Below are 16,223 nucleotides of genomic sequence, written 5' to 3'. Positions count from 1 at the left end.
CGTGAGGGAAGTAAACCTACAGAGTGATAAATTTCATGGCTAAAAAAGAGTTTGAAAATTTCTAAGCATGTTTTTGTGACTCTGGATTGTCATTTGATTGTATTCTGACTTGAGCTGCAGTACAAACTTTTCAGAGACACCTTTCAAGGTTACAAGCAGTGAGTATTTACTACTCAGTAGATCAGTTTCCAGTGGAGTATTTAAGGGCACCATGTTCAGTGTCTGGATCTAGTTTAGGTGGTACAGGAGAAATAAGTCCTCTATTATTATGCAATGCCTCAAGCTGAACATCCTTATAAGGCAATGCAGGTCATCAGCAAATAAGTTATATACAGCTAAGGTGTATCTTACATCACGGTCTTGCAGTTTGGAGCCCACAGCATTGGAATATGGTATGATTTGAATGTACAGTAACTGCTGGTAGGATACTTATTATAGTTTGTGAAAAACCAATGAAACTATGACACTCACTCTTTGGGGCTTAGATTTGAAGTTTGAGAATTGGTTTGAATTGACATATTGTCAAATCAAATGATGAATGACATCAAATGAGTTCAGTTTATTACAGTGCTACCTGTGATTAACAAACACATAAAGGTGCTGAAGGGAACATTCAGGAATCAGCTTTCAAAACTGGACTTGACTGGTCTTGGCAGGCCCCTCACTATCTCAAATGTCCTTGCTATAAATACACACAGAGGCATACACACTCACACATGCTATACAGGGTTTATATTGTTAAACTCATGGACTGGTAAAGTGTATGACTTCTCTCTTCTTGTGCGTGGTTTCAAAATACTGAAGGACTGAGTCACTTGGCATGGAGAGCTTCATGTATGAGTGGAAAAGGAACTGAATAATTTGTACATCAATATGGACAGCCACTGACAAGTTTAATCCTTCCAACTAAAAGCCGGTGCACATATTGTTTTGCCAAGCAGGGAACATGAATAACTCAAAAGCTGTAGAGCTGTAAGTGTGAACAAGAATAATGGAATACACTGTAGCTACAGGCGAAAAAAAGACCATATAGTGCTCACTTTAGGGCAGCTTTTCCTGGAGGATTTATCTGGTTTAAACCGAAAATGAATTAAGTAAATACAGAGTTAAGCTGAATCAGATGTAGGGAAAAATACATTACAGTAAAGTACGGGGAAAAATGCACGTTGCTCCATTTTTGCGAACCAGTCAAGGCCAAGCCACAGCACATGGAGCAACAGTCCAGCGGTAAGACAGGCCGGGACAGCTTCCTGCTTGAATCAACGAGACAATCAGCAGCTAGAGCGAGTCAGAGAGAGAGAGAGCAAGAGAGAGAGCATCATGGAAAGTTTGTGGTTTCCTCAGATGAGTCGCTTCCCGGTGACAGAGGATGAAAGTGGGAAGGGCGTACAGAGTTTCTCCAACTTGTTTTTCTGAAAGGTGATTACCCCGTCTGAGCCACACCCAGACACTCACAGCACGGTGACATCACTCAGCCATACACTTAGTATGCCGTTTTACATTCTTGAAGTGACAATCCACATTTTGTTCTGTGCAAGAGCAAGCAATGTTGACTTTGGTGATAAGCACATCACCAGACAGCTGCTCTTTGCTCCCCCAAACAAACAAGAATATGCTGTTCCAGTGAGGACATCATGATGGTAGCTTAAAATGCTGATGCTACGTTTTTTTTATTACTTAAATGTAGTCTTTTATTCTGTACTGTGGAAGAAAAAGTGTTGAGCTTTTACTTTATAGATATGCCACTATGTACAAATACTCCATTAGATCCCACATAAGCATTTATATGGATGCATTTACAACATTTAATCACACAAGTATCAAGAACATTTACTTAAATTAGGATGAGGTAACTTTGACTGAAGAGGGGCCAATGTGGTCAGAAATGGCAATTATAGGATAACAATAAATGCTAAAACATGTAACAGCAAAAGTAAAGAGGAGTCAAAGTCCTGAAACAATGGGCCAATGTAAATTATACCACATCATCTACTTAAAGTTTTGTAATGTTAGTGAAAATAAACCATCATTCCAAGTAGAGCCAAAGTCCTTATTAAGCAATATCTTCTACATCTATCCACAGTTTGCTAACATTAACCACCAATAAAGGGATACGCCATATTGCTTACCATGTAAAAATGGAAAAACTTGCATTTCGTCACCCACCGGTGGCGGCGTTAATTGGTGCAGTGCAGCACAGTGCATTCTTGTAGTAGTAGCTTTTATACTGCTTAGTGCCACAGTCATTTTTCTCTGTTTTCTCTTGTCACGTAGCATGAATTTCATAAGTATTTGTGTCTTTTTACTGCATAGATAGCCCAAAATCTTTCAAACAGTGAAATACTCCTTTTAATGCCATTTAAACAACTTTATTCTTAAGTTTGGTATCGCTAGCGAGCATCATACCAGACCAATAAGAATTTAACATAAAACCTCAGAGGGAATTGACTTGAACTTGTTTATTTTATTGCTTATCCACTTTTTTATTTGAAAGAATAGTTTTATTTCTTTGTGTCAAGTATTTTTGCCCTCATTTTTTAAATGTTATTTAATATTTCCACCAGACTCGAGCACAAGTATAAAGTAGAAAATCAAAACACCAAAAAACTGTAGTTTTCTGGAGCAGTTGCTCCTAATTTTCACTGCTAGCACTCTATAACTGATGGTTGAAGGATTATGAGTTTTCACATTTACGCACAGTTGACGCAAATATGCTATGTGAGTCTAGTAGTGAGAAATACTGAACAAAAAGACACATCTATGTACACTGAATCTGCACTCGGATGATCCTGCCCAAAGAGATAAATATCTGTGGATGTTGAAGGAATGTTATTCAGGTCTCTTTTTCGTGTTTGTTTGTACGAGGAATGCCAGGGGCGTTGTTTTGTCTCTTGTCTGGATGAATACAGCCCATGTTGGTTTAGCTTTGGTTTGACCCGCAAATGATGGCGTCTTTTCCGGTGTGTACCATCATGTACATCCACTCATGCACATACACACCGTGTGTGTTCACCACCATGTTTGGAAAACTCTACCCACGCCAGCGAGCAGCCAAGGTCTCTCTCTTCGTTCCCGACCTGACATTCTTTCCTCCACTGTAGCTCACGTGCGGTTTCAAGATAAAAGCCTCCATTCATTAGTCTGACTGAGGGCCCAACGTAACGACAGGATACCCCACCCTCGGCTGGCAACAACCAGGGCCATATTTTATCCGGTGCTGGTGGCCCTCACATTAAAAACAACCACTTGTGCAGGACATTTTCTACAGCCTGTGTGTGTCTGTTTTAGGTGTCCACAGTCTTTCTTCTGCTCCATATATCAAAAAAGCAGAAAAGTTAGGGGCTTTCCAGGTTTAATTACCCTTCACAAGCTCCCTCTGTTATTGCATGTACTTTCTTTCTCTTTCTCTTTTATCCTGTCTCACTTTTATCTCCCCTGCCGTGCTGCCAAATCTCAACCACACACACCTACACGCTGTCAGTAATGAGGCAGTTGGCTGTTGTGTGTGTGTGGTACAGATGTGTGCTTTGGGGCTTGCTTGCAAATCTCCTGCTTGCTGCTGCACTCCCTGGGGGGAAATCCTGCAGGAGTAATGGGGACAGAAGCTGATTTCCTTCAGCTTCTACTACTGTGTGATGAATCATCTACACACACTGGTGCCAACTTATGTCACCTGAATCCATCGCCTCTAAAACCACACCTGCAGCGATAAATATCTCCGCTGTCTCTCACAAAGTTGATATTTTACCGTAAACAACAAAAGAAATTTAAAACATGTTTAACTTTTGCTTCAAGGTTACACACATTACGCACATCGGTCTCAACCACTCAATCCAGTATCCAGCCTGACGGTGCACTTCTGGTTCTTTCATTTCTCCTAATTGCCGTTTAAATCTGGGGTAGGCAGAAATCCTGAAAAAAGCACCAAGAAAAAGGGTAGAATTTGAAAATACACCCTCCTGTCTAATGCCCCTGCCACCAGACGACCACAGTTATATATACATGTACTTCAGACCACAAATGAGACAAAAAATTAGCTAGCTTCCTTCAGCTGGTGACTGTAGCAGTTTGATTTCAGCAATTTCCGGCAATTTCGCAGGGGGCTGGTGGCCAGCGGCAGACCAGGTCTAACCTGAGTAATGGCAGCAACAGAAAGTTTGTTGATCCAGCTGGGAGTAGGCTAAGAGCTGTCCAGTTGCCTGGAACTGGATTTGGGTTGCTTTGCACACTGACTGGGGGTCGCTCCCAGCAAAGTGGTCGGTGGTAGCGAAGGACAAACTGTGATTCAAGCTATGGCTCTCTGCTGGGTGCCTTACTTAAACTACCTATTTCCTTGTATAAACAGTAGAATTCTATTTATGCTACTCACGAGCTTCACAGTGATGATAATAACAGAAATTTTGCAGTTTTTCTAGTCATGTTTTGGCTGTTTTTCACACTATGAAATGGTTTATATTTTTAGAATTTGGTCAGCATCTTTGCTTAAAACATTAAAAAATAACTCCCCAAAGGCAGACACACAAACTGTATATCCTCATATGGCAGCTAAAACTCACTTGGACGCTACACTATACTGGGTCGATGTAAACGGTTGAAGATATTTTACTCTGAGAGGAATGTGGGAGTAATGTGAAAAGTCACATCATACATGTGAAGATCTCGAGAAACACTTAAACTGAAATGAAGTGGAAAATGAAATTCTATTTCAACCAACAAGTGGGAGTATGTGATAGTTTACATCCATTAAACAGAAATGTCCAGGCCTTCTTTAACACACCGAAACTTGCCACTTTTTCAGAAAATAGCATGGCGGTGTGTAACTGTGGGCGAAACTGTGACTATGAATGTGTGTGGTGAAAAGCTGGGAGTTTACACATGTGTGAACTTGTATGTGATTGGAGGATTTTGTTGCACACATGGGAAGACCTCATATGACGGGGAAGTGAGTCAGTATTTGTGGCAGCGGTTATGAAGAGGCCAGTGAAGGGTGAGACATTTTAATTTTGCACACTAGTGCATTAATGCCAAATGTCACAACTGTTGACGGAGGAATTTGAGGAAATCCTATTCTGAAGAAATGTTTGTCATTTTTTAGCATTGGATGGACCAAAACTGAAATTTAGTGATGAATAAACCTTTGAAATGTTCCAATTCTCTTCCAATATCAAAGAATTTAATGTTGTATATATTTTTATATTGTGACTGATTTTTGTTGAAAATACATATGTACTTTTAAATAAAAAATAACAGTGTAATCATCATCTCATTAGAATTTAAAAAATTACAAGTCATGATCATAGACTATATAAATTGATGGACAAAGCTACCTTAACATCACCAATGGATTTGTGGACTGCTGTTTTAAAACTTCAGTTTGGCATTTTGACCATCTACATCATTGTTTGTTTGTTTGTTTTTGGTGGGGGGGGGGGGGAAAAGGGGTATGGGACTCTAAGTATACAGCAGGTAAAAACTGGAGAGTATTCAAGTCTGTAGCATGAATAAATCACCACAACACTTGTGGTTATTCTGTGTGTTTTTGTGTTTTGGGCACACATGCATATACACACGTCCACATTTCATGTGCATTTGAGGCAGTGGTTGAACCAATCAATGTGGTGCGGGTCCGTTTGATTGCATCATGATTGGAGCACTCAGCAGGTCATCGTGACTGTCTCTGCAACAAACAAAGCACAGCAGCCTGTACTTTTCCACTGATTTTAATGAGCATGTGGGGACCGGACTCTGAAAAGAACACAGGTTTATCTGCTTCCTGGCACAGGGCTGCCTCTTCTGTGTTAGACGGGGTCACACAAGATGTGCTTTTTCAGTTGATCAAGACTCTTCCTGTTTCATATGTGGACAAACACCCACAACACACACTGAGAAAGAGAGAAAAAAAGAACCGCTGAGGTGACAGGATGAACTTAGATAATGTGAACTGTCTTCCTGTCTTCGTCTTAGACAGAAACACGCACCTGTTCTCTAGCCTCTAGCAATAAAACCATAACCATAACCCATATACTGACTATAAACCTGTTGGGCTCAAATGTTGTTTACAAACTGAATTTTATTCCAAACTAAGATTTTGCAGATTAAATTGAAATAGTATTCAGATTTGTGCTGCTTTTAGATGAATAATATCTTTAGGCCTAACTTGTCGCAAGGTAAATATTGGAATTTTTGGCACAGTTTTATTAAACATACATAGAGACATAGTGTCTTTATTTTGTGGTAAAAAACGCTGGGTGCAGCACCTTTTCTCGAGGCGGACGCATTCATTTTCTCTTTTTTGGGAACAACTGAAAAAAAGCAGCTGGCAAAACAAAGAAACCCCACGTAGACAAATGCCCTCACCCTCTATTAATTTGGATTATTGGCACATGAAAGACTGGAGAATTGTTGAAGGGAAAACTGCATTTCGCCAAAATGAAGAATAATGGGGTTCTTCTATCTAAAAAAAAAAGAAGGGCGAAAACATGAAAAAGCTGAAAACAGCTCATGATAACATAAAGTTTTGGAAATACATGGATGTCACAGGGCAGCAACAACAAGGTATGCTAGTGTGATTTTACACTCACTGCCTATTACATGAGTTTCTATTTTGGGGAGCTTTATTGCCTTTATTAGATGCAGTAAAGGGGGTGGGGGGAGTTGGGGGATGGCATGAAACAAAGGCAGCTGGTCAGCATGTTTAACTCCTGCAGGCCACCAAGACGACCTGTTGGAATGTTTTTTTTTGTCATGGAGAGTGGAAAAGGAGGAAGGCTTCTTGCCATTCAAGAAAGTCAAGCTATATCTATGCCTGAACAATTCAATACGTATCTATTTTAACACATATATAAACTGTTTTGTTTTTTTTGATTATATCTACATTGGTATACCAGATTTTATGCAAGCCATCTTTTTAGAGCATTACAAACACGAAAGGCAGGTCAAACAAGATATATGAAAACAAAAATCTAATTTTTAAAAGCAAAGAACTTACTAGATAGGTAAAAATAACCGAATAAAAGTATCTACTGAAAAATAAAAGTGCAGGAGTTGCATTAAAGGGGACTTCTTTGCAGCCCTATAGTATGATGTCTGTGTAAAAGTGGTTAATGTAACTGCCTACAAAAAAACCTACATTTTCTGTTAGCCCTATTTCATACTAAATTTCAATAGCCTACACGAGTAAAGTGGCATAGCTTTGAGTTCAGATTCCGACTTCTTCAACCAATATCATGTGATTTTTTTGTGTGTGTGCGCTTTGCTTTTGTTTCCTTTTTTTCCTGCCTCCTTTATTTCCGACAGCCCGTGAAAGCAGCACGGCTTCATGCTGTGTATGCCCCTCTGTTTATTTTCAGAGCGGTGACGCGGCCGCAGCACTCCTCCTATATGTGGCTCGTCAGACGGAGGCCGGGCCGCGGATTGGTCCGCTGTTGTTGCTGTAGCAGCTTGTGACGAAGCCGTGGAGAGGGAGGGGGCGCTATAAAAATCCGCTCCCTCGTACCGAGAGCTTCACTCTGGAGGAGGAAAGTGAGAGCGGAGGGTTGGTCAACGTGGCATCAAGGGACCCCCCAACCCCCCTGTATTTACCAACAACAGGCGTCTGTTTCCCAACACTGTACCGTCCTGGCGCACGGACCCGCTCTGAATAAAAACTCCCCTCTACCTCGAAAAATAAATGCCAAGAGAAACACAAGAGCCAACCGATAAGGACCGCTGCTTGGAAGAAGTGGAGCGAAAGAGTCGGACAAACACGTAGAGAGAAAAAACTAACAAAAGCGCACGGATCGTCGCCGTTGCCTTTCTCAATGCATACCCTTTGTGCCCGGGGAACGATGAAACCAGAGATCAACGCCGCCGTCGGATTTCTGTCGAGATTTCTGCGGGTAAAAGGACACGTAAACGATCGACAGGTCCAAACATTCAGCCAAAGCTTACAGGACATTTTGGCAGGTAAGGAAACCAAAAAATACTCGTAATTACCACTTAATAGCACATCACATTATACACTAAAACCATATGTGTTTAGTTTAGGGTTTGTTTGATCTTTTAATGTCAAAATTCTGGTTTTAATTGGGTTGAGAATGATTCAGAAGAAGGCTTTCTTTGTTCTCGCAAGTATCACTATCAGCGCTCCCAGCGCGCACCACTGTTTGCGCACGTCGGAGATGGATAAAAAACAACCAATTATAAACAAAACGCGCGATCTTAAACAATCTGTCGACGATTGTTTTGAAACATCTGAATATTATTATCACAAAGATAGAAAATAAGACTGTAAACTGGGTTACTTTGTTTAGAAGAAGAGTAGTAGGAGGAGGGGGGGATGGAAAGACTCAAACAAGGAAGTGCGCCTCGGTCGATAAAGCTCTCACAGAACTGAGCAAAACAGCCCCCAGTGATGCTGCTCAATTACGTAATGCATTGGACAAAATGGATTATTAATGAAAACACATCAATTGGCAAACCAAAATTTACTACGCGCCCCATAATGCTAAAAATGTTGAGTTTTTATACCATATCCCTAATAGATAAGAGCACATTATGCGCTTGTTTGCTATAATTGCAAATAAATGCCCTTTGTATATATATATATATAAAAGATTATATTTTTGGTATTTGCATTTTGACCATGTAGTTATACCATAATATTTTTGGTATTTAGTGGTAGTTACACAATAATATACCACATCTCCCATTCATCATAATGTCAGAACATTCTCAATTTATTGTGAATGCAAGCCACGTTTCTTCTCACATATTTTGCAGGAAATTCAGCAGTTAGGTTCTCTAAGTTTTACCTGCTTTGAGTATTTGAAGTGTTTTAGAGAACAGTGCTGTTCGGGGATTGTGTGTCATTTCCTGCTGTAAACACATTCCAGACTCGGAGCTCTAAAGCTGCTATACATCTGCTCGCTCCATGTACTAAGCAGATGACCCACATTTTCCTACATGAGGAGCTCACTCAGAAAACACTCGCAGATTGTTGCTTTAGATCCCTGCACTAACTAGCTGTAGTATTATGATAGTTGGAAGTGAGTATACCTATTTTTCTTATAAGAATTCAACTGATTTCTTTACAGGAGGCCAACAAGAACAATACAGTACCATCTGGTGCCAAAACCAAACTGTAATTCATCATAGGAGGCCTTTTAATTGCCTGTTTTAAATTATGTTGTTTTAAGAGGAGTTGTTGAGGGAAATTTTAAGTTATTTCACTCCAAAAAAATGCCTGTTCGAGCTCAATTCGACGACGGTGTTTGTAAACAAGACAAAAGTTGGAGTTGAATGGAGTCGGCTGCGCGGCCTGTGAGTGGGGGATGGGATGTTTTTTTCTGGTGGGCGCCTATAGGAAGACATTAAAGGCGGAGGCGGTGTAATCGGGGAGGAAATGGGGGGGAAATCCACTGGAAACAATGTTACCCTCCCTATATTTAGTGGATATAAACAATAATTATATTAAAGTGAGGTAAATTATATGGTTTAATACATCATTTGCAAGATTCAGGAGATTTTAGAGCATTTTGAAACTGCTGTGGTGTAACTCTCATGTAACGGATTATAACTGAATTACAGAAAAAAGGTCTTATTTTGAGCACGAGGCAGAAACAAAAGTGTTGTATCCTGTGAGGCTCGTTGCTGCCTAACTAGGCCAGCCAGAGCTCTTTTGTGCCTGAAAACATCGCAGTCACTCACTATTGTGTCTGCGTGCTGAAAATATTTGTGCTGATCGAAGGGAAGTTAGTCCCAGTGACCAGATTGAAACCACGATAGTTGCGTAATTGTAGAAAGCAGAGCATCGATTCTCCCTGCTTATCAGCGTGATTTGATGCTCATCCAGAAAACGGCTTCAAATGGAAAAACACCCACCAGCAGAGAGGGCCAAAACAGAATCTCGCTTTTTTTTCAAGTGTCCGAGGTCAGCTAAACAACCCACTTTCGTTAAACTCTTTAGGTTAAGCGCACACTCGTCTGCTTATTTTTCCGTTGCCTTCCCCCTCCTCTTCCTCTCGTGTGCCCTCGTTTTTAAGAATAGGCCCTGCTGAGCTGATCCTGCCCCAGCTGCTCTGGGGTTTGAAGGTAGCTGCCTTTGTGGCTCAGTCCGAAGGCTGAAAGATCATCCAGCCTCTTGTGCTCTTTCACCAGTGCCAGCCCCTCCATTAGCTCGGCAGTATACAGCCCTCTGTGATAAGGCACAGAGGGGGGGGGGGGGGGGGGGTGTTATTATCCTGTGGATGCATACAGGTGGCCTCTGGGCCCCTGGCCTGAATGCTGGCCTACTTCACTTACCCTGTTTTTCTTTGGCCACAATGAAGTTAGCATCAATGGGAATTCAGAATGGATGTTTATAAATGAGGGGCAAAAGTTTCTGAACAAAAAAGGAGTTTTAAGTACTTTTTTTATTTGCCAAAAGTGAACTCACAAGGAAAAAGTGAGCTACATTTCACTTCCTCATGCACTCAGTCAACACTAATTTTCCTCTCGTCATCAAAACCACTAAAATGCCCGAAACACACAGAGAGCAGCGTCACTATTTTCACTGCACTTCCAAAAAAACTTCCACACAGATGGAAAAAAAATAAGGTTCTGTCCCTTTAAGAGGTGGAGCCCGGCGTCCCAGATGGCTGGCTGGGACTTCGACACTTTTGGTGTTTTTTTTGTTCGGCCAGTCATGGGAGACTTTGTGACACTGACGACGGCAGCCAGGGGAGGGATTGTGCAATTCAATGGCACTCTTTTTGTCACGTAGGCCCAGGGTGCCGCTTGCCGCCTGTTTATGGCTGCTTATCAGGCCGGTAACAGGTGGTGATGTTTTTCTTTTTTCTTGTACTGCAACTGCACCCTGTACTTTAGTGTAGATAAGAACATTCTGGGATTTTTGTAAGTTATAGACCAAATCTGACAGTTGCAGCTGATTATTCAAAAGTGACACATTCACATAATAACATCATTAAATGAGTTGTAATAATATAAGTAGGTAATGAGCTACAGTTAGTGTTTTTTATTTTTTCATAATATATTTGTTTTGACAAGTCAGATCCTTTCTTGTTTTATAACCACTTAAATTGACTCTTGGCCAAAAACCAATACATGAGATTAAGATCTGCTCCTCTTAATCATTAAGCCTGCTTTTGTTAAACATTTAGAGACAACCCAAACAGTCAAACAGGCACTAATGTTTTTTTTTGGGAGATAAAAATTAGCTTACCAATTTTAATTAAAGAATATAACAATGGGATCGATCTCATATTTCTCATAAAATTTTATTTTCTTTTTATGACATCTTTTAAAACACTTTATGTTTAATGAGTCACGTGGACATGTTTAACACAAAGTACAGTCTGTCTGCTTTCTGTTTCGACCTTTGCTCAGTTTCGGTGCACTGCAGATCCCACCTGCATGGCTGTAATAGACGTTTCTAGTGTTTGTGTTTAACAGTGGTGCCCCCTAAGGTGGAGGCCGGGGGCTCATGACCCAGCTAAAATAAGTTTTGGTCCACACTGGCAACAAATAACAGGATATAATATAATCATAATTCAAAGTTGTGTTATAGCTGAACTTTCCCAGTCACAACAAATTAAAAAAAACGCTCACAATTCGGCTTATTACAGTATTATAGCAAAACTAGTTCACTAAAAATCAACAACAATAATTTCACTTCCACTCAAGGTGATTTGACAGTTTGTACAAAGGATCTGGTGGGTGCATATGAAGTGATTTTGCCCACATTACATGTTATTACAAGCAGTCTGATGGTTATCACTCCAGAGCTAAACTTTCTCTCCATCCTCTCTCTTCTCTGTCCCTGCAGAACAATATAAGCACCACTGGTTCCCAGACAGGCCCTGCAAGGGTTCAGGTTACCGATGCATCCGCATCAACCACAAGATGGACCCACTGGTAGGGCAGGCAGGCCAGCGCATCGGCCTGACCATCCAGCAACTCTACCTGCTGCTGCCTAGTGAGCTCACGCTCTGGGTGGACCCCTTCGAGGTGTCCTACCGCATCGGCGAGGACGGCTCCATCTGCGTCCTGTACGAGTCGCAGCCCTGCTCTGTAGGAATGCCGGCAATAGCCACCGCCAGCTCCCCCTCAGGAACCAGCGGGGCGGTGAGCCCCATGGTGGACAGTCACATCAGCTGCAAGGAGGAACTGATGGTGCTGGGCAGAACCAGTCCCTCCAAAGCCTACAATATGATGACTGTGTCCAGTTAAAGGGGCACGCCGTCACCCCGGCCTACTTTTGTTCAGGGTCACGCCGTGGCTGGTCAGATCACGTGGCCAGATCAGGGTGAGCCTTTTTAAAGCTAAGAATATGAAATGAAATAGTGAAAGAAGAAAAAAGAAAAAAAAAAACACAGAGGATGTGGCCTATCGTCCAGGTGATGGAAACCTTGTAGGTTTGATATTTTTTACCCTCTCCCCCCACTTACATCTGTTCTGTTGTGTCATTGGATCAGCTGGGCACTCCGTTTTTTTAGGAGAGGCTTTGTGGAAATGGAACTGTTGGGGCAGCTAAACCAACCAACCAGGAACCCCCGTGGAGACTGGCTCCGCCTACCTACCCCTCAACTGTAAACAACATGGTGATCAGCTCCATCTTTGAGGGGCTATCATTGACTTTGCACTTTCTTACTTGTGGTTACTATGGGTACATGTTCAACACACCAACCTAAATTGTAAGGATTTTTTTATCAGGAGCTACCCCCTTGAATTTCAGAAGTTGTTCAGTTTGTTTTGTTTCCTGGGCGGGGAGGAAGTTGATGTTCAGACTGAGCCTTTCCCACTCCAAGCTCAAGGTAAAAAAACATCCAATGAGAGCATCTCTATTTTCTATAACACCCCCCTTTTTGGACCACAGGGAGTTTTCCTTATCTTGTAGCTGGAACAAAAAAGGCTCTCAACTTCCTCCCCCTTCTACCATCAACACCGAGCCTCAGAAAACCTTCATCTCAATGGCCTGTATGTAAGTGCAAGTGGAATGTGTTGTGACACCTGTGGATACCAGCGTGTCCTGTTGCACTGTCGCCCCTCCCATCACCCATGTATGTGTAGCTTTGCGGGGGGAGGCCCAGGGGACACCTCCTGCCTCCCCCTTTTAATGAATGTTGTTGAAAATCACAATCAAGTTCCTGTGTTGTTAATTTTGCCCCCTTTTCCCTCCCACCACTTTGTCGTCTCCTGCATCACCAAAATTCAAAGTGTAGCAAAAAGGGGGGGCCTATTTTACCCAAAATTTTTGGTCTTTGGTGGCCCTGTTAGACATTGAATGCACTTTGACGTGAGATTGTGTGGGATGTTTTTGTTTAGAAAAAATCGCCTGCATTCCATCCATTCGAATGTCATCTTTTCACGCCGTTTTTATTGCCCTCTTCTAGCCGTTTTGTTCATACTGTAGCTCCCACGACGGGATAGACTTGTGTCTATGAAATCGGGAGTGTGCAACTCTGGATTTTTTTTTCTAACACTGTATATGTGAACATTTCAGAGCTGTTGATTTTAGGCAGAGAGTATTTTTGGTGGTATGTTAGAAACATTCTGTCATCCGTTCATATGGCACTGTTCGCTCTGGCAGGATGCAGAGCTAAGCTGTCCCCCCCCCCCCCCCCCAACACACACAGATGGTGATTTGTGTTGCTGATAGAAAAAAAAAAAGAAAAAAAAGTTAAAGGTCTGGACTAAGTGATGACTGTGTGAGACTTTGGCCAAAGGGAGGTCTGGAGCACCGACTGTTCAGAGATTAATTTTTAACTTGAATTAAAAAAAACAAAAAAACAACAAAACAACACTAGGCCTTGTCAGCCTTCTATTTTCATTTCCAAGGTCTTTTCAAAAGGAGACTTATGTGTGCATTGGAGGTGCATTGCCTTACGAAGACCTCATTGTCATGAAGCCATTCGTGGTTTTTAATATCAGGCTTATTATGTGAGCCAGCCTGGTTCATGTGCTGCCCGGACCCTCGTTGAGGTGTCCATATTCCAGCCTGGCAGCTTCAAAATCCTCAGTGCCTCAAGTGCCACATATCACCCCTCAGCTCAGACCTCCTGTTCAGCCAAGCCAGCATGCTGCTAGCTGACCCCCTGTGGATGCAGGTAGACTTAATGTGACACATATCATCATCCATCACCGTGGGGAGCTGGGGAAAGGACGGCGGGGATGCGGAGCTGGTGTGAGAGAGGCAGGGGCCAGGGCCGGACACTTTTTGTCCAGGGCAGCTAAAATCCCTCCAGCCCCCGCCTCTGGACTTATTCAACATCCCCCCAACCAAGTCCTCGACCCATCCTCAGCGGTGATGGATAAAAACAAACCAGCACACGCGCTTTGCGTGCTCAAGCTGCACTAGGGGGGCTAGTGAGAGATGCAGAAACATGGATCAAAGATGAAGAATTGAGGGTACTAGGCCATTGTTTTCATCTCACTGGAATGTGCTGCACTTGATTACTGAGTTTGAGTAGCAACTTTGTTTACATATGAAAGGGTGTGATGGTCTGTCTGACGTACCCCAACTTCACTCCTGGTTGTGGTTGAACGGCAAGCTGGAGCAGATGCCGGGTTGGCTTCGGGCGTCGTTAGCCGCTGGCCAAATCTGTCACGGCAGGCTGGTTCGCCGCTCGTCACCAGACCTATGGGTGTTTAAGCTCCCCTAAGCCTGAGAGGATCATGGGTAATAGAGCTATAGCCTTTGACGCACTGCAACTCCCCCCTAACCCCTCTTCCCCCCCGCTCTCTGCTGATACTCCCTCCAGCATTCTGTGAAAAGCAGTGATTCCATGTCGGCCAGATGGAGAGGAGCACGCTGGGATGGGAGCCCAGCTTTCATGGTGGACACCCATTTTTTTTTTAAATCAAGCTGCTCCATTATAGCTTTTTATGTCGTGTGACTTACGAGATTGGTCTATATTTCGGACGCGAGATGATTTTCTCGTCTCACTTTTCTCTCCATGTATTTTACAGTCACACTGGTAGATTTTCTCATCTTTCCACTCTGCCATCCCCGAATTTCCCCCCTTCATCCTCTTTTTAAGATGATTTTTAGTCTGGTGATCTAACCTACTTGTAACAGATTTTTGTTAGAGCCACAAAAATGTCAAAAAATCCCCTTCTCAACTGTACTACCACCACCCAAAATGGTTTAAGTCCTCAGTATATTTAAATGGCATCCATTCAGCTTGAGCGCACATAGGTTACAGAATTGTCTTGAGAGTGCTTTTGAGTCGCCAAGAGGTAAAAATAGCACATAAAATGCACTAAATATGTCAAGTTGAAGTTGTGTGACATTTTTTTCGAGACACGAGGAGTCTCTCCTGGAATGTATTGCCAAACTCAGGCCTCGGACATTCAATAAATACCCGTATGGAGAAGTTGTGCATGTTAAGACATGAAACAGGAAGGGAACAGCGGTTTCGTTGTTGTTGTCGTCGTCAAAATTGTCATCGATGAGTTGAATTATTGCCACTTTCACATTTGAGGTGTTTTACATTATTGTAGAATGTATTGTAACTGTACAACATATGGTAGAGTACATAACATTACACATGGGAAGTGCCAATAATTGCTATCCTGAGGTGTTTTTAGATTTATTCCTTTTTGTATTTCATCTTTTAACATGGATAACGCTTTTCGTAAGTGAAGCCATTTGTGATGGGAGTGTTGGCAAGGACCAAAGTTGTTTTGGTAAAAAAAAAATTAGTTTCCATGATCTGTAAGTGTAGACGTATCCTTTTGTTTTTTTTTTCTTTTCAGTTTTTTCCTTTTTTTTTCTATTTACGTACAAAACCAGAAAATAGACAAAAAAATCTGAGCTTACCCAAGAAGAAAAGCTGTCTATCTTGTGATCTCATGTCAGTACATCTTTATCGTGTTCAGTTTCTTTTCCTTGGGTATGTTGTGATGAACTGCTGTAAATTTGTACAGTTCATGTAAATTGATTGTGCGGAAGTTGTACAGATTTCTATATTTTGGAAGAAAAGTTTTTTTTTCTCTGTAATAAAAGATTTCCTATCTTGGCATCATACCCCCTGTGAGCTGTGTCATTATTTACTCAGCATTATTAAATTATGACTTTGTGGATGTAAATCAAACGCACACATTATTAAATTCATTTCAAAGGCTTGTAGTTCCATTTAAAGGTCCAGTGTGTAATATGTAGAGGGATTTAGTGGCATTTGGAGGTGAAGACTGCAGATTGCAACTAGCTTAACTTCTCCCAGTTAGGATTCCTTAAGTGTTTA

At 41.9% G+C, this 16,223-nt stretch overlaps 1 protein-coding gene across 1 annotated transcript; it reads left to right on the top strand.

Annotated features, from left to right (window-relative positions):
• Positions 1 to 7,488: 7,488 nt before the first annotated feature.
• btg1 (B-cell translocation gene 1, anti-proliferative) lies at positions 7,489 to 16,006 on the top strand. The gene is made up of 2 exons (XM_042511012.1): positions 7,489 to 7,944; positions 11,804 to 16,006. Exons 1-2 carry the CDS (start codon positions 7,800 to 7,802, stop codon positions 12,205 to 12,207), a joined length of 549 nt encoding a protein of 182 aa, XP_042366946.1. The 5' UTR covers positions 7,489 to 7,799; the 3' UTR covers positions 12,208 to 16,006.
• Positions 16,007 to 16,223: the final 217 nt, after the last annotated feature.

The sequence above is a fragment of the Plectropomus leopardus genome, chromosome 22 (genome assembly GCF_008729295.1).
Source record: "Plectropomus leopardus isolate mb chromosome 22, YSFRI_Pleo_2.0, whole genome shotgun sequence".
Lineage (NCBI taxonomy): Eukaryota > Metazoa > Chordata > Actinopteri > Perciformes > Serranidae > Plectropomus > Plectropomus leopardus.
The sequence above is the reverse complement of the archived record's forward strand: the minus strand, read 5'-3'. Positions and strand labels throughout refer to the sequence as shown.